This window comes from Talpa occidentalis, unplaced genomic scaffold (genome assembly GCF_014898055.3).
Source record: "Talpa occidentalis isolate TD23 unplaced genomic scaffold, MPIMG_talOcc4v2.1 talOcc4.8, whole genome shotgun sequence".
NCBI classification, from domain to species: Eukaryota; Metazoa; Chordata; class Mammalia; order Eulipotyphla; family Talpidae; genus Talpa; species Talpa occidentalis.
The window spans coordinates 23595321-23622744 of record NW_023605194.1 but is presented as its reverse complement, the minus strand read 5'-3'; the positions used below and the strand labels follow the sequence as shown (position 1 = coordinate 23622744).

The window sequence follows — 27424 nt, the reverse complement described above, 5'->3', positions numbered from 1 at the left end:
TGCAGGGCAGCTTTAAGCAGGGCAGCCCTGCACCAGCCTAGGGGCTCACGGCCCCCAGCACCATCCCATGCCAGGCAGGCTGGAAAGTCACCCCTGTGCTAATCCCAGGCCCCCACAGGAGCAGCATCTCTCTGAGCATACTCCTGAAGCATAGTTTCCAGGGACCCCCAAGAGGAAAACCAGAGTTGCTGCCCTCAGGGAAGGCTAGGGAATGGTGTCCATTTCTGGTATTTATAGTTCCTGTACAGGGGCCTCCCTCGTGGCGCAAGGGGTTAAGCACCACACTATCAAGCAATTTGCAGCCTCTGCAGCACAAGTTCCATCCCTGGCCGCCCAGGGAGCAACCCACATGGCGAGGCAGACCTCTCCTGACTCTCCTGCTGCTCCCCTCAGCAGTGTTTTCAGTCAGTCTGCCTGTTCTGTTCCCCACTCTGTCTCTGGTGAATCCTCTCACCCCCCGCAACTCTGGCCTGTTCCCCAGCTCTTGTATGCATAAATAAATAAATCTTTAAAAAAAAAGTTTAAAAAACATATATATATATATATATATATATATATATATATATATATAGTTCCTGTACAGCCCATCCCAATTCCAGATACAATTTACCAACTGATAAGAGGTCATTTTTAATCATAGGCGATGTTACCTAGAAATATAGTTGACATTTGGCTCTTATCAGGTTACCAGGGTAACAGAGCTAGGAAGTCAACCAAAGGTCAAATTCTCCTGCAGAAAGGAAAATGATAGCTGTCATATTTACTCATTGCCCATGATTATCATAGATATAAAGTTCTCTTAATTGTTCCTTCTCTATAAAATGATGAAAACTATAGTATGTATCTCCTAAGTTTGTCTTGAGTGTTAAAATGAGAAGCTTGCACAATGTCTAGCACATAGGAAGTACTAAATGAATGCCAGCTGTTATTACTGCAGCACAATTATTATGCTTGATATTACCTACATTGTAAAATTCTACCTCAGCTATTGTCCTAAGGAGAGAACAATTCAAACAAGACTCAATACATACTTTTTAACAGAAACTTTGTTTGAATCCAAGTCTTCTGCCTTCAAAGTAATAAATGCTTATGGATTCATTCTAGTATCTGAATCTTTATACATTCTCACATATGTATTAATTTCCTAGGAAAGAATTACATCCAATTAATATTTTTATATGGGGGTAGAATTACATGGCTTGCCGGATTTTTTTTTGATCCTGGCTCCCGAACACTGAACCCTGGCTGGACAGAGCTGTAGGTTTCTTTCTCCCTTTGTCACAGCTCTGCCACTGCAGAGTTGACCTTGAGGCCCACCCCCACTGAGCTTGTGCTTGCCAGAGACCCATCAGACTCTTCATCAATGCAGGTTCAGCAATGAACTCCAGCAGTATTTCAATCCCTCTGGTCCCGCTCCATGCAGCTGGGATCACAGGTAGAGACTGACCTTAAGGACAAAGCCTGGGGGTCTGCGTTGTGGCTTGAAAGAACATGATGGTGGCAAGTGTGTAGGCTGAAAAGAGAGGGTGGTCTGCAGACCCAGAAGGTCAGTGGCCAAGACTCTTATTGGAGTCAAGTGAATGGTCTGCCTGTTGTGGATAAGCATAAGCAGGAGAAAGGGAGCAGCTAAACCCAGGGAAGCAATAGAAGCCCAGAAGACCGACGGCCATGTGCCCTGACACGGTGTTAACATCACAGTCAGAATGGTTGCTGGCATGGAGTTTGGTATCCTGGAGACCTAGCTCTAGTCCTGGCTCTGACTCTTACTAGCTCTGTGTCCTTGAGCAAATTACTTGGTAAAAATTACCAAGTATATTTGTATCTGCAAAGAAGAAATAAGTAATAGTACCTACCTCTCCAATTGAGACATTGCTTATAAAATGTTTAACAATAGTGCCAGGCATTAAGTATTAATGGTTATCATTATCATTATATTGAGGCAACCTAGATGGCATGTTCCTTTTCTGTTGCTACTCTAACAAATCACCACAAGCTTATTGACTTAAAACAACACAAATTTATTAGAGTTCTGTGGTTCACAAGTCTGCAATGGGTCCCCCAGGACTAAAATCAAATTTTTGGCAGGATTGCATTCTTTTCTGGAAACTCTAAGAAAGTATCTGTCTCCTTGCCCTTTCCAGCTTCTAGAGGTCCCCTACATTCTTTGGCACTAGGGCATCATCCATCTTCAAAGTGAACAATGTGAGGCAGAAAGCTTAGCTGCACTATCTCTGGTCTGTCTTCTGATTTCTTCTTCTACTTGGAAGGACCCTTGTGTTTACTTAGCCAGAATATTCCCTTTTATCTTAAGGTCTGCTGATTAGCAACCTTCGTTCCATCTACAACTTTAATTTCCCTTTGCCACATAACCTAGCATATTCATGGGTTTGGAGTCATTATTCTACCTATCACAGATGGAGCCAAATATCAGCATATCAACCAGCTGTGACTTTCTGTCCCATCCTGGACTGGCAAGGGGAGAAGGACACAGGGATTAGAGCACTCTCAAGCCAGAGCATATCGGCACATGGTCTCAGCAGTACTGGCCTGATACAGACTGGCCTCCATTGAGTCTCTGGATGGGCACTGCTTTAAATAAAGTCACCTAAAAAATGATTTTCTTTTCATTTATATATTAAATAACATGGTTATTTTTATAGTTAATTGTGTATAAATATCTTTGAATTAGACCAGGAACAGGAAATACATATATTGACCTCCATGTCCCTATCCTGCGCTCAAGGCAAACATCACCATCAATTTCTTGCTTTCTTTCTAGCCTCAGAATCCTTCTTAACACAGCTCCTCTGGCTCTTGATACCAGCCAACTAATAATACTGGCACATTATTTGAAGTTATTTGTTAAGACTTACTTCTTACTCTTTTGTAATAATAAAGACATTCCTGGTTGTTTAGAGTTATCTAGAGGGTCTCAATGGGATCCTCTCAAACTCTACATTTGAAAACCTGATGGCCCCTCATGAGAAACACATGAGGGGTTGAAATACATAGAAACTGCTGTAGTGAGGCTCAGTTTCCAGGAAAAGGACATTGTGTTAAAAAAAAAAAAAAGTAGCATAATTATCATTATATTGCATTCCTGGATGCTCAGGATTTGTGCTTCATATTCTCAGCATTTAACCTTCACCACTTGTCAGTTAAAAATAAACTGAAATGCGCTGAAACTTGCTGGTCTAGGTAGAAAGTGCAAAGTTCTTTTATTTCTGTAAAGAGAAAACGACAGCGATAATGAGAAGAAGATTTCTGAGCTGAGCCAATGACAGAGTTACACTGCTTCATAGAAGGAGTCAGCCAAGAAAAAGCCCATTTCTGGGAGGAAAGAAGCTTGAACAAATGAAAGAAAGCCAGGGCAGGCACTTCATTAGGGAATGAGTCAAAAGCAATAGTGAATTTTCAAAGAAGCCCATATGATACTCCTCCCAGGACATAAATCTCGTTCACTTTGCTACAGTGGAAACTCCATCCAGATTATATGTGTTAATTTGATATAAAGCTAACCTGAAACATAATACAGTAAAATGTTGGATACTCAGAGACTTTTCTTCTCCTTTCAAAGCCTGAAAGAAGGCCAAAAGAACCTTTTGAGAGGCAAAACAGAAAGCAAAAAAAAAAAATCAGAGTCTCAGAGCCAGGAGCAGCACGGTCAGAAATTTGAAGGGAACCTGAAACCTGGTGGGTTTTGTTTGCATTCGGGGGATGGAAGCGCTTTGATTGACCATGTCAATTAAACAATGCAACCATCCCGTATCCTTATGGAGAAGTGTGGGAAGGAGAGAGTGTGAGACAGAGAGAGCAGGAGAGACAGCAGCACACACAGGCACAGAGGAGGAAGGGAGAGAGAACCCAGAGAGAGGGGATGGGGAGAAACAGACATAGAGAGAACAAGAGCTATAACAAAGCATCAGAAAAAAAAACAGAGACAGACAGAGGAAAACAGCAGTTTGAAATCAGGGGGGCTAAGGAGTGACGGCTAACACAGGCAATGAAAAAGAAGGCACTAAGATTGAAAGAATTAAAAAAAACAAACAAAAGTTTTGTGGTTTTCTTATGCCTATAAGGTCTACTATGCAAGTTGCCTTTGGTAGTGGGGATTTTATCTCATTAACTTTAAAACTTTCAAGAGAGCATAACTTGGGCCGGGCCTCCCTGGTGGCACAGGTGGTTGAGTGCTGCGCTGTGAAGATGTCCGCAGCCTCTGCAGCGCTGGTTCGATCCAGTCTGGCTGGCGAGAATCCCACATGGCATGGCAGACCTCTCCCGTCTCACCCGCTGCTCCCCTTAGCAGTGTATTTCAGTCAGTCTGCCTGTTCTGTTCTCCATTCTGTCTCTGGTGAATCCTCTCACCCTCCCGCGCACCTGGCCTGTACCCCGGTTCTTGTATAAATAAATTTAAAAAAAGATAATCTTAAAAAGAGAGAGAGAGAGAGAGAGAGTGCATAACTTCACCAAGTGCTTATGTGCCCCCACAGCTGCTGTATGTCTGGAGGAGTCAAAAGCAATTGAAGTCAGGAAGAGCTGAGTCTCATCTCCCACATCAGCCTCCCTTTCCCCTGCTAAAAGCATCTCTTGATTCTATGAGCCAGTCTTCTCAAGATGGACAGTATAAAGATGGCAAAGGCTCAGCAGCCACAGGTTGAGGTTCCCCAGAGAAAAGGTGCAGATAGTTCCAGAAGCAAATCTGTAACTTAACAATTTTGCTTATAGATGGTCCTGAAGCTGAGCACAGACCTTATAGGATTGGGAAATGAGGCCCTTTAATGTGCCCTCAAGTGCCCTCAGCTCAGAGGAGACCCAGGTCAGAGAGGGTTGAAATCAGAGAGCCCAGGTAAAGAAAGCACAGTTGGAGATGATCGGGCACAAAGACAGCAGTTACCAAGGAGGTTGCTAAGGGAAGCCAGCAAGTCAGAGAGGGTTCCATCAGCTTTCTGCTATGCTTAAACTTGAGCCACAGAAGGGAGCAGTGGTAATGGGAGTGCAAAAGAAAAGTTCAAGGCAGGAGTCACACGAAGCAGAGACTCCTGAGAGTTTACAATTTCCAGAAGTGAAATACTAGCCTTTCTTCTTTTACTCTTTTCTCCTTATAGAAGAAAGACAAACTTGTGGGATAGTTAAACAGAGGTAAATCTATAAGCAGATGACCTTGGAAACAGCTGGACAAGGCCTCCTAAAAATGGTTCCCAAGGCCTTAGAACCCAGAGCCTCAGGGAAGTGACCAGTTACTGAGTGAGGCCTTCCAAACCAAATTTATTACCAAAGTTGAAAGAGCACCAGGACCAAATCATTCTCTGAAGGCAAGGATCGGGATCAAAGAACCCAATGAGAATAAGATTCCAAGATAATGAAAACACCCAAAGAGAGGTCTGTTGCCTTTATTTTTACTTGGTGTGTGTATAAGTTTGCCCTTAAGAAAGACATTCTATAGTGTCACTCAAAAGTTGATGGTTCGAATCAGTGGGGACTTGAACAAAAAATTATCAAGAGAATTGGCAGCACAATTGAAGGCCTGATAATGAAGACATGAAGTTACCACCTGGTGGCAGCATATCTAAACTAAAGACCACAAGTGAGTGAGAGAGAGAGGGGGAGAGAGAGAGAGAGAGAGAGAGAGAGAGAGAGAGAGAGAGAGAGAGAGAGATAGAGAGAGAGAGAGAGAGTGTGTACACATCACACGTGAAGAGACTGGATTTGACTCATGAAATCTCAGGCTCAGAGCCCAATAGCTAACATTGTCCCCAGTGCCCCTTTGTTCAACACTGGGAGTTTTCCTGCCATCTTTCCTACTTAGAGGTTATTTTGGATTTCATATCAGAAAGAGGCAGGTCTGGCCCCACACAGTTAGTGACAGCCAAGGTAGACCTAAAGCCTGTGATCATTCTTGTTCTGCAAGCGAGCAGATGAGTGAGTCAAGAAACACAACCCATTCTCTTTAATTTGCTTATTTTCAACCTCTGGGGTTGAATGAGACCATATCAGCTATTTAGACATTTAGAAATAGCTCCTAAGGGCACTTCCCAGGTCTGGCAAATGCAGACCCTAGAAGAAGGGCAGGCCAGGACAGTCTAGTAGCCCAGTGAGGAGCAGACTTGTCCCTTGGGAATATGCAAACCCAGATTCCTGACCCAGCTTCATGAGGCTTACGTAAGTTATGAAATCTCAGAGCCTTAGTTTTCTCCCCTGCAAAATGGAGATAATTCTACTTACCAAGCCCAAGGATGATCAGATAACACAGGTAAAAGCAGTACTTGACTTGAAAGGGCTGGTAGATAACTTACAATTCTGCAAATATGCATCTTTTGTTTATCAGTTTGCCTTCTATCCCACTTCTTTATAAACTAAATTGCCTTCTCTCATAGAGTCACTGGCAGTAAATGAATGGCTCCCCCCACGTACAAGTGCTGCTTCTTCTGGCTGGTTGGGAAGTGGTGGTTTTCAGATTAAATCACAGAGACAGAAACACAAACTAAACCATGTCCAGAATCAGAACATTCAGAGTTTATATGATCTGCAGTGGGTTTCCTTTCCCTATTCAAAGGCAGCCTCCTCCCTCCACAGCAACCAGAATCCCTTTGGCCCCCCATAACTTTACAAGTTGCCAACTGACCACAAACCAGTCTAGCTTCATGGCACTCAGTTGCTGAAGAACCTCGCCACTCCCCCTGCAAGGGCCCAACAAGTGAGGAGGAGTGGGTGGTGCCTTTATATCCTCCTTCTTAACCCCCCAACCCCACAGTTTTTCACTGACAGGGGTGGGGATTTCACCAGTCACACCATCCAGTCTGATAACAGGTTTAGGGCTCCCTGTCTCTCAACACAGCCAGTCCAGTGGGGATTTCTTCATCGTTCAACAGCCCCATGAGAAGTGCACAGGGTAAAAATGATGATACCTGATGTCTGGCTCCCCAAGTGGATACTGATCATTCCCTAAGTGTTCAGGGGCCTCTGTTCCACAGTGGAATAAAGGATTGTTTGCCCGCCCCAGCACCCTCTGCCTTTGTCTCTCTAGCAGCCAAGAGAGACAAGTAGCTGAAATAAAACTGATGTTGGCTGGTTGGGTGTATGGAAGGACGGAGGGATGGAGGAGAGAGGGCAGGGGGCGCCAGAGGCTGATTTGTGAGCTAATGTCTGGGCTGCAGAAAGAGGAAGCATGGCTGTAGCTGCTGGATGATTTTTCTGAAAGAAACCAGGGCTGAAATTTCTGGCACACAATAAATAATACAGCTCTAGGGACAGAGAGACCTAGGTTGAAATCTGGATTCTATCACTTACTAGCAGTGAGACTTTGGGAAGGTTTTTTACCTCTCTGTGCCTCAGTCTTCTCATTTGTAAAGCACAGGCAATAAACACATCCTTATAGGGTTACTTTAAGGATTTATTGAGATAAAGTCCATGGATAGCGGGAAGACGCTTTCTCTCCTGGCATTCCTGCCTGGTTAGGGTACATTTAGCAGGAGTTTCACCAGTACCCCCAGTTCTCCCAGAGACTGGGAGGGGGAGTTACAGGACAAGGTCTACCTCTTTTTCCTTCTAGTCTCCCCTGGAAAGCACTTAGCAGCCACTGTCCTCTTTTCAGGCTGAAAGGTGGCAACATTCAATCTAGCCCATTCCAGAAAGCCCTCTATCAATATAGCTGATACACTGATGGGTATTTGCCTGTCTTTGGGGGATATTAATCAGAGGCAAAGAGAACTATGTCTTAGGCAGAGCTTCAGAGTGCTTAACATTTGATAGCAACTAGCGCTAACTTATTAGGAAGGCTCTTTGAGTCTTCTTCAACCCTGTTCCAGCCCTAAAATCCAACCTTCTTTAGTCGTTCTCAAAGGGAGCAACACTGCTGTCTCTGGGGGCTTTGAAAATCCATAAGGGTATTTTGAGATGTCACCAAAATGGTGTTGTAACCATAATGGCACTTAACTGAGGAAAGGAAGGATGAGAGGGGAGAAGGACCCAGTCACCCTGCAAGGTGCAGGAGAGCCCTGCACAGTGAACTGTTTCACATCCCTCGTGTCTTTTCAATATTCCACTATAAATATATAAAGAAATAACTGCATAAGGTGCATTATTTATACACATGCGTATTTCTCCATATATGTGCATATGTTTGACTGTATATATTGTTTATTTAATGTCAGCAGATACCAGGGAAAACAAGGACAAATATATTCACCAAACTATTACTAGTGCCATGTTGGTTGGTTGGGTGGAGTTATATGGAATTTTATCAACTTGGTTGTACATTTCTATTTTATCTCAAGTTTTTATAAGAATCCATTACTTCTGCTACTGGGGAAAATCATTAAGATAAGCAAAAACAAACAAAAATTTGTTCTTCAACTTAGAAAAGTAATCATGTCTTGGGGATTTCTTTTGGAAATAAGTTTATTATATATTAAGCCAATAAAGTCAGGTTACCCTAAAAATATCTACTTATGTTTTTTTGAGCCTAGAATGTGAACTGTTTGATATATTAATAAAACTTCTGTTTTTCACAGTTTTAATATATACTGAATTTCCCAGGAATTTGATTAATATGAGAATAGAGAGGAGAGTAAGAATCATTTCACTTAGGAAAACCCAGATGTGAATGCCCACTGTTGGGGGCGGCGTCAGGCTGAGCCACCAGCACAGCAGACATGCGTCACCCAGCATTGAGGCCAAGACACCGGCAGCGATTCTGAGTGTAGGTATCTGCTTCTGACTACTTCACTGTGTTCCTGTTACCTGTGCATTTTCTCTCCTATCATCTCTTTTATATTTCAGTTAGCACATACATTTGGTTTCTGAAAATTTCATATGTAGGTAGGTTATACTATGTATAAACCTATTGTAGCAGTAACAAGGTCAGGGGCATTCAAGGGGATGTTACAACATTTTCATTATAATGACCCACTGGGCCTCACTGGGTTGACAGCCACTGATTTAGCAACGGCTTCATCAACTCTGATTTCCAGGACTTGCTGGAACCTTCTGATTTCCAGGACTTGCTGGAACCTTCCAGTCACACAGCAGGTCCAGCAGAGGAAGTTTGTAGAAGGAGTCTGCCAGTCACAGCTTATGATGACAGATTTAACTTTGTGTAAAACAGGATCTTTTTCTCGGGGAGGGGAGAGAGGCAGGGACTTCCCCTCACACCAGAAGGAAGAAGCCTGTTTGTCAGAACAGCGGACACAGAGCTGGACCGCGCTACTTACAGAGGTCTTCTGTGGCAGCAGGGGCGAAGGCAGCCATGGACTCGTACAGCTCCTCGTCACAGCCGGGATTGAGGGAGCATTTCATGAGCAGGTCTGTGGAAAGGTGGGCCATGGACTCATATACCGCGTCCGTCTCCTCCCCTTGCATCAGTTCCTCTTTAATGTGACTCTTCAGCATGTCCACAGTTTCCTGGAAGAGAATATGGACCCACACTGGGACATGAGCTTTCTGGGGTCATAAGGCCCCTCTGAGTGGGCTGGTGACAGGTAGTCAGGTTTGCCACTGTCTGCATTTCCCTCAGACTGAAAGCTCTTTGAGGCCAGGTTCCATGTCCTGTTTTGTTTTACGATAATCTTTGTATCTTAGCCCAACACCTAGCACAGGGTCATACGTCAGGAGACACATGTTAAATGTCCACTGAGCAAAGGATATGAATTTAAACTCTGTCATGAGCATCGATTGTGTGTCAGGTATGCTACAAAGTACCAGCCTCTACCTCATGTTGTGTCATCCTTCCCACCATAGCTAAAGAAAAATATAATATTCTCTAGGTCACAGATGAGAAAACCAAAGCTCAGAAACAGCCACTGCCTGGCTCCAGGGCCTGCAGTCCTGGCTTGTGGCCTTTCGACTATACCCTGGTAGTTCCTCAAAGAGGAACAAAACACACATGAGGTGTAGACCGTACTGACTGGCCACATGGAAATTCACATGAGCTACTAGACCTGCAGTTCAGGTGCTCTCACTACTCCTCTGTGCAGGCAGTAACCCCTGTGGTCTCCAGTCACTAGTCCCTGCGCGTGCCAGCAAGCTTTGCAAAGTATCTGGCTGTGTGCTTCTCCCAAGTGGCCCCCAGGGATGGTGCCTGCGAGGAGAGACGGCCCTGGATAAAGTGACCTGAAGCCTCTGTCATTCTGCCTCCGGGGGTTGTGAAGCCAGAGAGTTGGGTTCCCTGAAAGTTCTGCACAACTTCTCCTGGTAAGAAACGTCGGTATTTCACAACCCTATTTCAGCATCAACCCACAGAAATCCTCCTTTTCGTCATCACTGCCCCAAGAGGGCTAATCTGCTATTGACATTCTGTGCTGGTTTCCTAAGGAGACCCAAGCAGTGGACCAGGTGACAGCTGCATGGTGTTGGAGACCCAGGGTCTGCATTTGGCTTTGATGTGGTGGAAAGAGAAAACAGGGCAGTTATTAGAGGTCATGAACAGCACAGAGAGACAACCTTTCGGTAGTGATGCTGAGGATGAATCGGTTGAAGATGATTATAGTTGGAGACCCAAGATGCTACGAGAAATGTGAACCAGATTAACTTTAGTGCTAACTGAAAGGGCATCTCTAAATTCCCTTGTTACCTGGAACAAGATAACAAGCCTCAGCGTTAGCTCCAAACTAGGTTCAAATCCTATCTCCAGCCTTACTAGGTGTGACCCAAGGCACATGGCTTTGCCTTGTGAAGCCCTTTCCGTCATTTTTTAAAGAAGGATGATGCTATTGTCAGCTTCAAAGGATTGTGGTGAGGATTAAATGAGACGGTGCATCAGCCAATAAAATTAACTCAATAAAGAGTAGTCATTACTATGAACACAGTCTGTCCTTAATAAAAATGAGTGGCATGGAAATGAAACACAGCACTTTATACACTGTAACTTTGGCAAAGTAAAGCTGAGTAAATATGCCCCCACTGTGAGCACTTTTATGTTAATTATATTGCAAACAGGGACTTGTAATATTCTATTCATTCAAAACGCTTAATCACCCTCAGATTTTGGGAAACCCCTTTATATGTCTCGGTGAGTCACTGTCTTATAGACTGTCAGAGCACAGAGTTGAGTTTCTGGGGAGGTGTCAGGCACTGTTCTATGTGAAGGTAGAAAGCAAAAATTGAATTGTGTTTCTTGTTCATTTTGAGGTCACAGCCTTGACAAGAGACTGAGCTATTCTTGAATCCTCTCTGTGAATCTCGAAGGTAGAGGAAAGGGGAAACATTAGGAAGGCAGCTGTCTCCCAGACAATGGGACCAATGTTGGGTGTGGAGTTCTACCTTGGATGGGACCGAGAGGTCAACCATCAAAGAGGAGAGAAGGATCCAAAACAGGATGAGGAGTTACACTGAGCATATCTACCTTAACACAACTCAGACTCAGGTAGAGAGTCAGTAGAAAGGGGTTTTGCTGGCCTCCCTGAAACCTCAGGTACAAAGTCTTATTGTGGTCTCTGCTAAGGAAGGATACAATTCACCTGGGCCTAATGGTGGGCAAAGTGACTGGAAGCATCTCACCAAATTGCTTTGTTGGTGAATAAAAAGATGATTGAGATGAGGGATCAGCGTCAACCTTCAGTAGACTCATGCTAAAGTCTTTGTAAAATTCACTGCAAATTTGTTGAGGGTAGACCTCAGTGCATTACACACATTCCTTTTACCCTCATAACTACACTGACAGAAACTATTACTATCTTCCTTCTGCATATTAGGAAACTGAGAGAAAGAATATGTGATCTGCCCAAAGTTACATGGCTGACAAATGTTGGTCCAGGGTTTGAACCCAGATCCATGAGACTCCAAGGCTCATCCCTCATGTGCCAGTATATGGCACATGAAGACACACCTCAAGAGTGGCATGAAATCTGACCATGTCTTTGGTGAAAGGCAGCCCTAGCACCACACTGACTTCTAATCAGAGCCTCTCCTGCCTTGACCTTACCACATATTCGTCGATGAACTGCCGCAGGTCCTTGAAGCCATGTTTCTCAGCGATGGTGTTGGGGTAGTGGCCGTGTTTGTTGGCCACACTGTATGCCTGTAGGGCTCCAGGGCAGGTGAGTAACAAGGCAGTGAGGTTCTTCAGTCCATACTTTGCAGCAAAATGCAACAAGGTAGGCAGTTCTTCATCTCTCTGATCTGAAAAATTGTCAAGGAAAACTTCATGTGACAGAAATGAAGGCACAAGGCACTGCTGTTCACAGAAAGAAAGCTGCCAGGCCGAGTACAGCTTCCAACAGGCACTAATCACTATGTGTTGGCTGATTGACCTAACATCAGACAGCTTCCTCTGGGACACCACTAGATATCATGCCTTCCGATGACAAAATAAATGATATTTTCATTAATTAGCAAATCTAATAACTAATATTCTATCTTCTTTCTCCAAAAGGATGGAGGAATTCTGAGAAATAATATGAATTCAAAATGTGCTGATTTCTTAAAGGTTTAAATAGCAGCCATGAAGTACTACATTGTCAGGCTATGAAATATTCTCTCCTCTACCTCCAAGTTGAAGAGTAGAGAATATTAGCACCTGCTGGAAGTGATGCAAGAATATTCCATAGTAGGAAAATGAGGAGAGGCAATAAGAGGATGCCCCCAGGAAGAGGATTGAAGGTGCATATCCTCGACTTTATGGTTCTCTCAGGTGTGGAAAAATGAAACACAGGCAGGTGACAATGGACCCACAGAGTGAAGGAAGAGCAGTGCCCACAGAAGCGCCACAATGGGCATCTTGCCCAAGCACCAGAAACCGTTCCCATGCAAGAGGCTCTTGGGTACATCTCCCAGTTTCCACACGCCACACATACAAAGAGACTGCTCTTCCCTTATCGAATAAATATTTAATTTGAGTCTACAGTGAGCTACCCAGGTACAGTCCCACCCTTGCTGAGCTGACAGACTAGCAAAGAAGACAAACACCGCTGAGGAATGCTAGGCCAGCACACTCGCATGCTAGGGAAGCCCACCTACCTAAGGAATTCACAGAACCCGGATGCAACCAGAGACTCAAGAAGGTCTTCCTGAGAAAGTGCTACCTAAAATGCTGCAGGGAGGTGAAGAGAAGTTAACAAGGTAGATGACAACCAGGCGAGAAGGAAGAAACTCTATTCCCATGTGTCAAAGTGGCAAGAAATAGGGCAGAATTGTCAACAGATGAAATATGTTCATATCATCCATGCAGGAGAGCACGGAAGCCAAGGGGGAGAGTGGAGAGAGGTAAGGATAGAAATGCAACAGGAGCACCTGGGATGGGCTTCTAAACAAGCCAAGAAGTTTATTTGCTTTATCTAGAAGGCCAGTGGGAACCACAAAAAAGTTTTTGCAAGGGAATGAAGTATTCAGGCTGAATTTTGAAGAATCTCTGGCTACCCAACGAAGAATGACTCCTTCTCAGAGGATGAGCTGTAGGAACTAACAGAGAGCATGAGCACAGGTTTACTGGATGCTGAAACCAACAGGCTGAAATCAACCCACCATTGGTTTCCTGAGCTTCAATGGTTAACTTACTTGTCATCATATCTTCTTCTTCCAACTGGTTGATTCCAAAGAGGTGCAGCCCACTTGAGGGAATGTTGTTCTTCAGGGACTCGGTTAGCAGTTTATCAAGAGTCTCTGTGTTGTAGGGCACAATTTTAAAGGCCTGAATGTGAAAGTGAAGACAGTCAGATAGTAAATCCAGCCATCTCCCATCCAGCAGATTTAAGGCTATTGAATCATGAATAGTAACCATATGACCAGAAAACTCAAGGTTTCTGTTCGAAACATCCTTACCTGACACATGAACTCCACAGGATTCGCAGCATTGGACAACAAATTCCCAATTTCTTCCATGTCAGTATAATAGCTTATAACAGTTTCACATACCACCAAGTCCCCGGAATATATCTTCAGAGAAACAGTTCCAGATGAAAGGTCTGAACAGAAGAAAAGATACTATAAGAGTGCCCAAGAAGAACAAGGGTCCAGAGAAAAGTGTTCCTGGATGGATATGTCCCATCCTAAAGGTGAAGAAATGAATTGGTGGCTGGGCTAGGGGAGTCTTGGAAAGGGTAGAAGTAGATGATAGACCGGATATGGCAGATTGCTGAGTCAGGAATTATCCTCATCGGGGTTGCAATTTAGTTTTTGAATGAGTTCCATCAACTTTATTCACTACTGTAGGCCTAGTGCCACAATAAACAGGAAGAAGAGTTGAGATTAAAGTGCTTTATGCAGAATATTGGGGTCCCCAGAGGTAGGAAGGATTCTGGCAGGCGGAACTCCATGTTTCCATCATTGGGTCAGTAGAATTGACTACTCGCAGGCCTACCTGGTGGTGCAAGGGGTTAAGACACAGCACTATGAAGTTGTCCACAGCCTCTGCAGTGTGAGTTCAATCCCCGGCCGGCCAGGGAGCTACCCACATGGCGCAGCAGACCTCTCCTGTCTCACCCGCTGCTCCCCTTAGCAGTGTATTTCAGTAGATCCGCCTGTTCAGCTTCCCACTCTGTCTCTGGTGAATCCTTACACCCTGCACCTCTGGCCTGTACCCCAGTTCTTGTATGTATAAATAAATTTTTTTAAAAAAAGAGAATGGACTACTCGCTCCGCTGGTGTCACTACTTGGCTCCCCCCAGTGCTCTTTTCCACACCACAGGAAGGGGTTTTGAAGGGGAAAGAAAAAATTAAAAATATACCAACCACAAAGATTCGATTCACAAAAGAGGAAATGTGACAAGTAGAGAACATGGAAAAACACTCAACATCACTAGTAATCAAAGAAATGCAAATTAAAACAATGGACTGCTTCTGAAAAATATATCAAATTAGCAAAAATATTTAAAATGATAGCACCTAATCTTGGTGGTGATATATAAACTTGATATAGCAAATAAACTTGATAGTAGTAATATTTTAGAGTGCAATTAAGCACCATTTTCCAACACCCTGAAAAATATCCACTGTTTTAGAGATTCCATCTTTAGCAAATAATCCTAAATACAGAAAAAATTGTACATATGGAAAGATATTCAAAATGGCATAACTTAAAATAACACCAGACAATAAGAAATCAGAAATCACATAAACATGCAATAATGAAGAAATAAAAAAATTTAAATACTAGGCTACATTTTTATTCAACCAAATATCACATAGCCTAAAATTATGGTTTTAAGACTTAGGCCTGGCACAAGGGACACAGGGCTTTATAAATTATGGAACATTTATACAATGGATTACCTTGCAACCTTTAAACTTCAAGTTGTAAATGAATATTTTTTAACATGGGAAATATTCACGGTATATTTCTGAGTAACAAAAGTGGGCTACATGACACTATGAAACTATACACAGATGTGGAAAAATACAGAAACCAGAGACTTCCTTTGGGGTCAGTGTATGCATAATTTTCTATTTACTTTCCTTTATTATTGTAGTCTTTAAATTTTCTAAATTAAGCAAGCATTACTTTTATAATAGAAAAATATGTTATAAAAATATAAAGTTACAAAGGCCATGTTATGGCATGGGATAATAAGATTACATAAAGAAAAAAACAGAATATAAAGCAATAGTTAGTATTGGAACAACTATCTTTATAAATTGTGACCAGAGGCCAAACACTGAGTGGCGAAGTGTCAGATGACTTTTTTCCTACTTTTCTTTAATTTCAAAAAATTTTAATATATTAACTTTGTTGTAATAAAAATGTAAATAAATCCATCCATTCTCCACCACATATGTATATTTCTACAATGTCCTTTTCCTTTAAAATAGAACATGATAACCAAATCCAAATCTTGTTAAGTAATTCAGGACAAGTAAGAGAAGCAAAAGTCAGTCTTTTCCTAGACACAATGGTACTTTCTAAAGGTGCGGCTACTGGGCCTCTCTGGTGGTGCAGGTGGTTGAACGCAGCGCTGTGAAGCTGTCCACAGCCTCTGCAGCGCTGGTTCAATCCCAGCCAGCCACAGGGATACCCACATGGTGCAGCAGACCTCTCCTGTCTCGCCTGCTGCTCCCTTCTGCAGTGTATTTTGTCAGTCTGCCTGTTCTGTTTCCCGTTCTGTCTCTGGTGAATCCTCTCATCCTCCTGCGCATCTTGGCTGTACCCCAGCTCTTGTATAAATAAAATAAATCTTTAAAAAATAAAATAAAGTTGTGGCTACTTACTGGGAGCCTTCACAGAAACAGTGTACTCATTCTCCAACTTGGCTTCCACTCTTATCGAGGGAGAATCCTCAGGAGAAAATTCCGCTTCCGTCATCACCCTCTCATCCAGCTGACATCTAACTATGACGTAGACAGTGGTTTCTGCCTGGAATGGGAGATCGGTCATCGTCCCCTCTCCCTCTGTTAGGGAACTGGGTCTTCCCGCTCCCTTGACCCCAGCTCTACATTGATAAGCTATTCCCAGTGGAGCTGGGGGTTGGGGTCCAGTGCCGGACAGGGAATGTTTGCCACAGGTTCCAATGAGACAAATTACAAACCCTAAAAGTGAATAGTTATAAACCTTTCTAGCTATTTGATGGCACAATTTTCAATCTGTTGAACCTAATAACAATTTTAAAACCCAAGGTTTGTATTTTATGTCTTTTGATTTCATTTTCATAGCATTTTGTTTTATTGTAGTTTATGATTGGTCCACAAGCTGTGGGAAAGTTACTGAAAGAGCAAACCCTAAAAGTTCTCATTACAAGGAAAAAATGTCTTTTTTCTCTTATGCTTTTCTTTCTTTTTTTGACCTCTGTGAGGTGATGGATATTAACTAAACTTACTGTGGTAACTGCTGTGCAATATATCAAGTCATTCTGCTGTACAACTTAAATGTACACATTTGACAGTGAGGTGCGTCAATTATATCTCATAACACTACAAGGAAAAAATGAATTAGGACCTTAAAAAACAAAAGGGTCTCTCACGATAGATAGTTTGAGAAGTACTGTTCTAGACTAGCCTTTCTACTCAAGGTGAGGCCAAGGGGCTGTGGCATCAGAATTCCCTGCACACTTGTTAGAATCTCAAGTCCTTCCTGGAGCTGCTGAACCAAAATGTGCACTGCAAGGCCCACATGTGACTCCCCTGCACCTTACATTAGATAGCACCAGTCTAGAGAAGTCCTCTTGGGTTTTGCTCCTTATGCTGCTCTTGATTGCACAAAAATAACTTCCTGGAGGATTGATTTTCCCAAGACACTGGTTAATCTGAATATCTTGCTTTGGGATCTCTTGCTGAGACACCAGATGGAATTTTCTTGTTTCATTTTGCTGGTTAAACTGGGATATGGTCCTCTCAAGACCTTGAACTGGAAAGAATTGATCCTCCAAAAAAACAGGGGAAAGGAGAGATTTCTGGTCCTCACTAATACCTATGTTCAACCTCAGATTCTACTAAAATCTTCATAGTAGCCCTTCAATACAATTGTCACAACTTCACACCAGGTGAGAGGGGGCATGGCCCTGGCTCCTGGGGGCTGCTAAGTCTACATGCGAATATATCCGTGGCTGATCTAATTCCCACTGCAGGCCCTGCCTTGCTCTATCTCCCCTTTTTCCCATGGAGTATAGGAAGCCAGAGAGAGAGAACGTGTCTCCTCTAATGACATTCAAGATCCAAACCCAGCCCAGCCATCCCAGAACCCAGAAACCCAAAGTGTACAACAAGGAGAATCCTGGGTTAGAGGGGAGCCAGGGAGGGAAGGAACAAAGTCTGGAGCTTCAGGGAGGCATGAGGAGGGCACAATTCTTTACTCCCAGGCCCCTCACCCACAGGCACCCATCAGTGTGATCCCAGGACAGAGGGACAGGGGGATGTAAGAAGGAATATGGGGATACTGAAAACTGAAATACCCACAAGGGCCTGGCCAGTAACGCAAGGCATGAAGTATGCTGAGAATAAAGAAAAGCGAGTGGCGGGAACTATGGGATACACATCCTGTCTAAAAGGCTGCAACTCATTTCTGGTCTAGTATTGTCAGATACTGATTCAGTGGAAGATGGAAACACCGATTTTCATGCCTAAATTTAAAACACTGGGCTGTCCAAACCAAACATGTCTATGAGTGTAGCAACTCACATGTAGGAGGCCCTTGTTCCATGCCTCGTTGCCTTGGGCGTCACAGAAAACCACTCCCAGTGCAAGGGAGCTAGAATTTCCCATTGCCAAAGTGCTCCCCACTGCTATGTCAAGGAGTCCTTTGTGGAAAATTTAGCAAAGGGCTTGTACCCACAGGGAAGGATTTTTCTGCTTTGAACTGTTATAAATATCACATATTTTTCCTCAGGAAAGGAAAATAATGACAGTCTTCAATACTATGTCAGGATGAAATGATACAAGCCCGTGGATTGGCCAACACGTACAAGTCACCTGTTAATATAGGTCCCAAACCTGAAAATGCTAGCTGCCTAATGCATTTATCTTAACCCTTTAGCCAGCAATGCTGGCTAGCAATTTTAAGCCATCAAGCTTCCAGTCACTCATTCGGGCCATGCCAGTGGCCAGTCAACAGAGAAGCAAGCTCTCAAAATGCTCTGCAGTTCCTTCCTACCAGCACTAGGCTGGCAGAAACAGACCCAGGTCTCTAACTCCAGGCTTGGCATAAGTGTCAGTAATGCCCTTTCAGTTCTCCCACACATTCTATATTTTTGATCTTTGGACTAAAATTCTTAGCCTGATGAACACTTTGAGCTCATTTCCCTTTGACTTAGAGTAAGGCATGCCCAAGGCCCAGGAACTAGGGCTCCCGGGTTGGCTAACGTATGGGAAACTTCAAAGGCAGGCTAGAATTACACTGAAGTGCAAGGGCAGAACCCTGCCCCCTTTACCACAACAAATGCACCCTCCACAACACCCATGCCCCAGGGGCACCTACCCCACAGCGGATGCGGTCCGGCTGCACCACCATCAGGTTCCCAGGTGAGGTCTCTGTTGACAGGCTCTGCTGCTTGGAGTAGGGAAGGACCTTCTCGTCCTCAGTCTCAGTATCAGTGACTGAGTCACAGCCAGAATCTACGGAACAGATGACACCACTGAATGGGAACAGAAGGAAGAAGAACTGGTGGGGATGAAAGCCCCAAACATCATCCCACGGAAGCCCCAAACATTACCAAATAGGAAATAGCCCCAATGGCAAACACATACAAGCTAAATGGAGTGACTCAGGATATCATGAAAGAGAACCTCATGAGGGAAATCCAACCACTAAATGGGCCACAGAGGAGGGTTACAGTCAGAGGATGATGGTGGAGAGGAAGGTCATGAAGTCTGAGGTAGGCTGCTGCCAGAGGATGGCAGGTCTACTCGCAACCAACAGGCTTCCAGAAGCATCACTTCCAGGCATACAGGACTGGCTTTGGTGGCTGAGAAGAAAGCGGGCCCCTTATCCTCAAGAGTGGGGTCAAGAACATGATGCCCACTTAAAGGTCAGCCTTTGAAAAGCAAGTTAAACCTGTGTTGTCCAGGAGGTCACTATTCCTCAGCCATATGGTCAGTCAATGTCACCCCCCTCTGGAGCAACAGGGAAAAGCAGTCAATTTCAGTAAACCTTAGATATTCAGTGTAATCAGGTTCCAGATCGGTATCACTGCCACACCCTTACTGTGGAAAGCTTAGAGCACGCCCAGTTTCAGAGCAGAACTGGGGTACCAAGGGGCATGGGGTGGGGTGCGGAGGGGTGTGGGGTGTGGCACAGAACCACATGATGCTGTTGGAAATGACCAGAGCTCTAAGGCTCTTAGAGCCTATACCCCAGTTCTTAAATAAATGAATAAATCTTAAAAAAAAAAAAAAAGAATACAGGGCCTCCCTGGTGGCACAGCGGGTTGAGCTCTGTGCTGTGAAGCTGTCTGCAGCCTCTGCAGCGCAGGTTCCGACTCCCGGCCAGCCAGGGAGCAACCCACATGGCGCAGCAGACCTCTCCTGCCTCACTCACTGCTCCCCTCAGCAGTGTCTAAGGTGGGTCTGCCTGTTCTGCTCCCCGCTCTGTCTCTGGTGAATTCTCTCACTCTCCTGTGCCTCTGGCCTATACCCCAGTACTTGTATAAATAAATAAATCTTTAAAAAAATAAAAACAAAAAGAATACAGAAAATATAGCTAAGCCAAATGAGAATGGGATAATAATAGTAACAGATATGGAGAAAAATTTTCAGAAACAGACTGAGGTGAAAGCTTAATGCTAAGAAATCTGAAAACTTTCAATATAATTTTTATAGAAAAATAAAATTACCAATTGTCTCAAAATAAGTAGAAAATCTGACTATCAAAAAAACTCAGTTTCAAATACAATGGACAGTATAAGCTACATATGAGACCTCCTTGCAGTGAATTTAAAATTGCATTTCAACCAATGTACTTCTTCTATTATATTTAATTTTCCTATCTAGAAACATTTCATTTGAATAGGTATGTCTCCCACTAAGGTTTAAATAATATTAATAGTAATAAAAATAATAAAAAGTAGTCTTATGTTGTACTAAATTTATGAAATACTAACAAATCAGAGCAATCAAATATGATAGCTAAAAAAATTAAGTTATGTGTTTATAAAAACTTAATATGTGAATAAGGAAGCTTTAAAAGATCAGTACAGAATAAAGAAAACGGTTGGTGAGAAGGACAACTATGATTCAGCAGAAGGTGCTGGAAATTTATTTGGGGTAGGGATGGAGGAAAGAGAAGGGGCTAGAATTACAATTCTTGTTCATTCTCATACACTCCAAAATAAAATTTAAATGGATTGTAGATCAAAATAAAAAATAATATAAAATGCATTGTGAAAATTAAAAAAGTGAAAATTTTATCACTGGTTAACACTAGTTAATCACAGATTTGTTTCTTAAACAACTGAATAAATGCAATCCAAACAAGTAATAGAACTGATGAAATGAATTAAAATCTTATAAACAAATTCTAAAATACAAAATGTCTGTAATGTTTATAAAAGCATTAATTGTAATAGCCAAAAGATAGAAATAACCCAAAGCCCATCAATTGATAAGCAGATAAACAAAATGTAGTATATTATTAAGTCATGAAAAGGAATAAAATACTGATACATGCTATAACATAGATAAACATTGAAAACATTATAGATGAGATAAACATTATAGATGAGAAAACATTATAGTGAGATACTGGTTACAAAAGACCAAATATTATATGATTCCAAATATCGGTAATGTCCAAAATGGGCAAATCTGCACAGACAAAAAAGAAATTAGTAGTTACCTAGAACTGAGGTATTTGGAAGTGGAGTAGGTTTGGGGGTGATAACTAAAGGGTATATGGTTTCTTTAGGAGATGAAAATATTCTAGAACTAATTATGTTGATAGCGCTGCAAATCTGTGAGTACACAAAAATATTGAAATGTGGGTAAATTTTAAGTTATGTGAATTGTAAGTTATATCTCAATAAAGCTGTTACAAAAAATTCCAAAGGCTAATCATAAACCAGTTAAAAATTTGAAAAGATATGACAACAAACCAATCTCTTTAATATATAAAGCGGTCATAGAAATTTCTTTAAAAATACATGAAGCCCAGTAAGTAGATAACTACAAAGGAAGAAATACAAATTATCTTCCCATCACCCAAAATAAAATACCATTCATTAACACCAGTCATCACGGGAATGCAAATAAAAGTAACATAATGCTATTCTACCTTGCCAAATTAGGAAATGTTTTATAGTAGACTCGGTGCTGTTTGAAGATGAGGTAGGACAGACTCATTTGAAACTGGTACAACTTTTCTGGAAAGGCATGTGTCCATGTAACAAAGAAAGAGTCTTTAAAATGTTCATACATGGGGCCACAAAATTGTTCATCCAGAAATCTCATTTAATGAGATTCCTCCTTTAAGGAGGAAAATAAATATACAAAATGCAGACAGTATGCTAAATCATACTTAACATCAGTGAAAAATGGAAACAACCTTTCTGACAACAGAATATTAAAAATATTATTTTCAAATAGTTTTAAGTAAAAGTTTACAACATTATATTAAGCAAAATAGGATATAAAATCATATATCTTATATTGTAGGATACCAATTATCAATACATTAAGAAAGTGCATTTTAAAGAGTTGAAAGAAAATGTGCAGATTGTACATGACCTTTCCCTCCCTCCCTCTTTTCTTCCTTCCCTCCTTCCAACCATTCGTGTATCTTCGTATTTTCCACAGTGAGAAAGTCACTTCAATAACGAAGACTGGAATGAAGAGAAAAGAAGCAACGGAATCTGTGGACTAGTCATTTCACCAGCTTGACAAAATAAGCTTGATCCTAATAGCACAGCACTGGTGCCCCCCAGGGCTCAGAGGGGCCACATAAGCAAACCCCCCGCCCAAGTAGGTCTATTAATTTAGTCATCTTAGATAGCTACCAGTAGCTAAGTCATTTTAGGAAGTCAGGCAGGAGGCCATTCATTCTGCGGGGTGACTTTGGCAGTGCTGAGTGATGACACCATTGCTTACATTACAGACCGGGTCAAGATCCAACCGCTTGAGCAGATTCAATTTCCTTTGAAGGAAATGAAGCCAGATAAGCACCGCTGAGACCCACTGACAGAATGGGATGGACCCAAATTGCCCATGTGAGTGTGTGAGTCCCTCTCAAGCCCTTCCCTCCCTGAAGATAACACCACCTTTGTTATCCTGAGACTCAAATAATTGAATAAGGGTACTCTAAAAACCCCAAGGTCCTCCCCAACATGAAGCAACATTAAAACACCAATAGCGTACCCAGTGGTATAAAGTTACCGACATCCTCTCAGCTTTTATGAGGTCCCAAGAGTTATTTTAAAAGAAATTATCTTAAGTCTTTCTTTGTGTATCGGATCCCCAAACTCTCACCCAGAAAGGATTCAAGCGGCAATTCTCCTCAAGGAGTTTGTATCTTCCGAGAACGTGTCTATTTCCTTTCTAGATGTAAGACCCAGCTCACAGGTTGTGTTTTACCTTTTGCTCTTGCTGCCAGGTCACTCAGTGGCAATTCTGGCTCTTCATCTCGCTTACATTCCATCTAGGGCCCTGGTCTTACCTACTTTTTATATTGTGTTTAGTTTTAGAGGCTGCTTCAAATACTTTAGGTTTCTAGGCAGGATGTGAACCAATGTTTCTCAAACTGGCATCTGCTGAAAGTCCTCAGATATAGTCCCTCTGAGAATTTGAGCTTGGACATTTCATTTTGAAGATAATACTTTTAAAATTGGATGCAAGGATATTCCAGATTATCTGGATGACTATGCTGCAATTGGATCTTGCCACAGGACTGTGATGCCCATGCTTGTGTGTATGTCTATTTACAATCATTTTGCAGCTGGGCCATGCTACTCTGAATGTCAGGGGCTAATGAGGAAAGAAGAGAGAGGGCAGGATGATAATGTAAATGAGGCATTTGTGCCAGTGGACACAACACTACTTCTTATAGAGAAACATGGTGGCCACTCCTAGGAATCTACCAAAAGAACACAAAAATACTGATCCAAAAGCAAACCTGCACTCCTATGTTTATTGCAGCACTATTTACAATAGCCAAGATATGGAAACAACACAAATGCCACCAAACAGATGAATGGATCAAGAAGATGTGGTATAAATACATAGTGGAATACTACTCAGCAGTCAAAAAGGAAAGCTCATGTCATTTGCAGCAACATGGATGGAGCTGGAAGAGATCAAGCTAAGAAGATAAATACCATGTAGTTTCACTTACATGTGGAATATAGAGAAACTGAAGAAAGGGTGAGGAAAAAGACAAAATTTGCAAAATGACCATACATCTGGGGCATATATCAGGGAGCACCAAGGGAGAGGGCCCAAAACAGGGGAGGGAAGAGCACAAGCGACTATGGTGATGGATCACAGGTGCCATGCTGGGAGCAGAACTACAGGGACTACACTGAGGGAAGAAATCAAATACTGTACAAAGATTAATGACTATATAACAAAATAAATAAATGCATTTAATTTTAAAAATTAATAATAATAATAATATTAATAAGGGGAATGTGGTGGCAGACCTAGGTACCATGAGAACACAGGTCAGCCATAGCAAGATCTTTCAGCCAAATAACAGAGCACCACATCCTCATGCAGTGTTCACTGTAGTCAGTTTGCCTTTTATTTATTTTATTTCTGTATTTGTATCGTATTTGTTTATTTTGCTTTTGGAGTTGGGAAAGAACAATAAAAGCTGTGAAATATGTTTGTACATATTTGAACAACATCAGAATAATCTAACACTAATGGTTCATAATTTCTCTTTCCTTTACAAGGGAGTCTACACTACTTGGGTCTGAATAAAAACTATGAATTTTAAATGAAATGAGTACATGGATGTAATTGGACCCACACCGAGCCACATGGAGCAACCCAAGAGAGCTGGTGACACAGTTATTATTACTAGTAATGATGAAAGTTACCATTAACTGAATATCAGGGTGATTGCTTACTAGTCTTAATCTCATTTAATCCTTACACAAGCCCCTGAGATAGGAATCAATATCTTATTCTCATTTTATAGATGAAAACACTGTATCTTAAAGAATTAAGGTAATTAGCCACGATCGTGCAACAAGCAAACAAGCAGAGCAGGGAAGTGGCCGCTGGTGACTGTCCCCTGTCTCTTCAGTGGGCATGGTCCAGGCCAGGAAGCAGAGTTGATTGCTGATCCTGGTCTGGAGTCATTATGTGGCCTTCGTTCCCCAACTCTTGGTGGTGCTGCCTTGCTTGCAGCAATGCCCTTGGTCAGGTGCCTGACACTAGGATGAAAAGGCACCTTCCAAGAATGGGGTTAAAGTCAAGACATTGGACCACAGGACCAGCCAGGGGCCCAGTGCTCCAGGGGACTCTGATGCTAGGCTGAACCCTCTTACTTTCCAGTCAAGTGTTCAGACCACAGTGCTTACTGCTTCTTTTCTGTACATCATCGAGGATTCAGTTCATGACTACAGTTTTCTGACAGACTTTGGAAGAGGTAGGGTAAGGTATTAAAGGAGGTGTCTGCATTTGGGAGAGTTTTTTTCAGCGTACACAGCCAACTGCTCTTCTGAGGTAATGCTAGACTTTAAGAAAAGCATAATCAAGGGTGGTTCTTAAAAAACAACTGCCATTTCTTTTTTTTTTTTTAAAGATTTATTTATTTATACAAGAACCAGGGTATAGGCCAGATACGCAGGAGGGTAGGATTCACCAGAGACAGAGCAGGGAACAGAACAGGCAGACTGACAAAATACACTGCTGAAGGGAGCAGCAGGCGAGACAGGAGAGGTCTGCCGCACCATGTGGGAGTCTTGCCGGCCAGCCAGGATAGAACCCACGCTGCAGAGGCTGCAGATAGCTTCACAGTGCAGCGCTCAACCTCCTGCGCCACCAGGGAGGCCCAAAACAACTGCCATTTCTTGAGCAGTTGCTATATGCTAATTTACTATAACCATGTAAAACTCTAACATCAATAACATTTTATCACATCTAAGAGACAGATCTGATTCTGTCCATTTCACCGATGAGAAAACTATGACACAGACTTAAATGCATTGTTCACGTCACACAGTGAATGCTATGTGCAAATCTAACCCCCAAATCCATGCTTTTATGCACTCTGGTCAAGGAGTCTGAACCGAGTCCTGGTGGTCCAGTAGATGATTCTAAAGGGTACGGCAAATGTGCAGTGACGCTGAGTCACATAGTAAGAAAGCAATTCCTTTTCAATGCTTTCAACCGCACTTCCATCAAGAAGGAAGGCCCAGCTTGGGAGGAGGACACTTTTAATAGCACTTGCACATGTTTACCTCCCTTTGCCCCAGAGTGAACCAGTGAGCCCCCAGGTCTCTGCAGTCTTGAGTATCTAGTAGAATTTCATACTAATGTTTGGGTTCTACATCTATGCTTTGATAGTTACTTTCTTTTTATATCAAGAGATACTGGTTCCCCATTTAGAGTGACTAAATTTCCTTTTAAAATAAATTGCCTTAAGTTAAAAAAGAAAAAACAAGAATTGGCTTAAGAAAATGTAAAGTTGGTAGTATAATGGAAAAGTTTTGGGATAGTGATGATGGTTGCACGACATTGTGAATGTCACTAATACCACTGCATGGTGTATTTAAAATGGATTAAAATGGAAAATACTGTTACATATATTTTGCCACAGTTTTTAAAACTGACAATGTAAGATACCCAAAAAATATCAAATTATACATTTTAAATGGGTAAACTATGTGGTGTATGAATTACATCTTCCTAAAATTGTTTAGAAAGATAAGCCAAAACACATGTTAATTATTTTCAAGTGAACGAAGTTAGAAAAGTGGAATTATGCTATTCTGCTTCTGTTTTGTGAAGCTAAATATTTAGTAATTTTTAAACAAGGTAAAGATAGGAGAAGAAGAACTGCAGCATAAACATGTTGAATTATTTTCTCTGAGTGATGAGGAGAAAGAAAGTGAAAGAGAAGGAAATTAAGGAGATACATTTTAACTGAAAATTAAGAGCATCCCTACGAGTCTAGTCAAAATCAGAAAGAAAAGAGAAACTGTCATTGACACCCATCAGAGGAACATGTGTTTCTCTGGGTTGGAAGGAAAAGGGAGGGGTCATCAATTTGTGTCCAAGACTTCCAGTATGACTGATAGAAAGAGTGACAGAGATTCAAAGATTTCTTGGAAGAAAGCAAAAATGAGTGTTCAATGGGGCTTCCCCTGTGGCGCAGTGGGTTGAGTTCAGCACTGTGAAGCTGCCTGCAGCCTCTGCAGTGTGGGTTCGATTCTCAGCTGGCCAGGGAGATACCCACATGGTGCGGCAGACCTCTCCTGTCTCGCCCACTGCTCCCCTCAGCAATGTTTTCAGTCATCCACCTGTTCTGTTCCCCACTCTGTCTCTGGTGAATTCTCTCACCTTACTGCACTTCTGACCTGTAGCCCAATTCTTGTACAAATAAATCTTAAAAAAAAAAAAGAAAAGAAAAGAAATGTGTGGTCAAGCACCAAGGTAGTGGGGTTCATGAAAGAAAGGGGCCATGTTCCCTGTGCATTATGTCCTGGTACAGGGACCCAAATTTAGCCATCATACAGATGGTACTGGAATAAAGAGGGCTACCTGTGGTCTTGGGAACCTTCTGGAGGCTTTTCTGCTCAAGATGAAATTTCTTAGCTTGTACAGTTTTCATCCATTCTATACCATGATGATGAAATCACAAAACATCCAATTCTCAAAGTCCTCCATAAAATATTCTGAAACCTGAGTTTATGATGATGTTTCCTGATCATCTAGTAAGTACCCACTGCACATGTGTGATATGGACTCCAGAGTATGTCCTCCTTAGACTTGGCCTTAAGAAGCAAACAACTGAATTAGGAAGAAGAGGATCCATGTGAAGAAACCAAAAGAACCTTACCAGCAAGCATTACCCTGTGTGATGAGGCCATAAATATGATTAAATGAAGGAAGTCATGTCTCTAAGTTTTTA

General features: G+C 42.2%; 1 protein-coding gene across 1 annotated transcript in view; it reads right to left on the bottom strand.

The window, feature by feature from the left end:
- Window positions 1–27424, bottom strand: part of PIK3AP1 (phosphoinositide-3-kinase adaptor protein 1) — a 99709-nt gene that overhangs the window by 28575 nt on the left and 43710 nt on the right. The window contains exons 3-8 of the mRNA XM_037496675.2: window positions 18833–18969; window positions 16135–16279; window positions 13753–13895; window positions 13489–13621; window positions 11918–12114; window positions 9210–9399 (exon numbers count right to left, since the gene is read on the bottom strand). Coding sequence (XP_037352572.1) covers window positions 9210–9399; window positions 11918–12114; window positions 13489–13621; window positions 13753–13895; window positions 16135–16279; window positions 18833–18969 — 945 coding nt within the window. The remainder of the gene's footprint in view (window positions 1–9209; window positions 9400–11917; window positions 12115–13488; window positions 13622–13752; window positions 13896–16134; window positions 16280–18832; window positions 18970–27424) is intronic.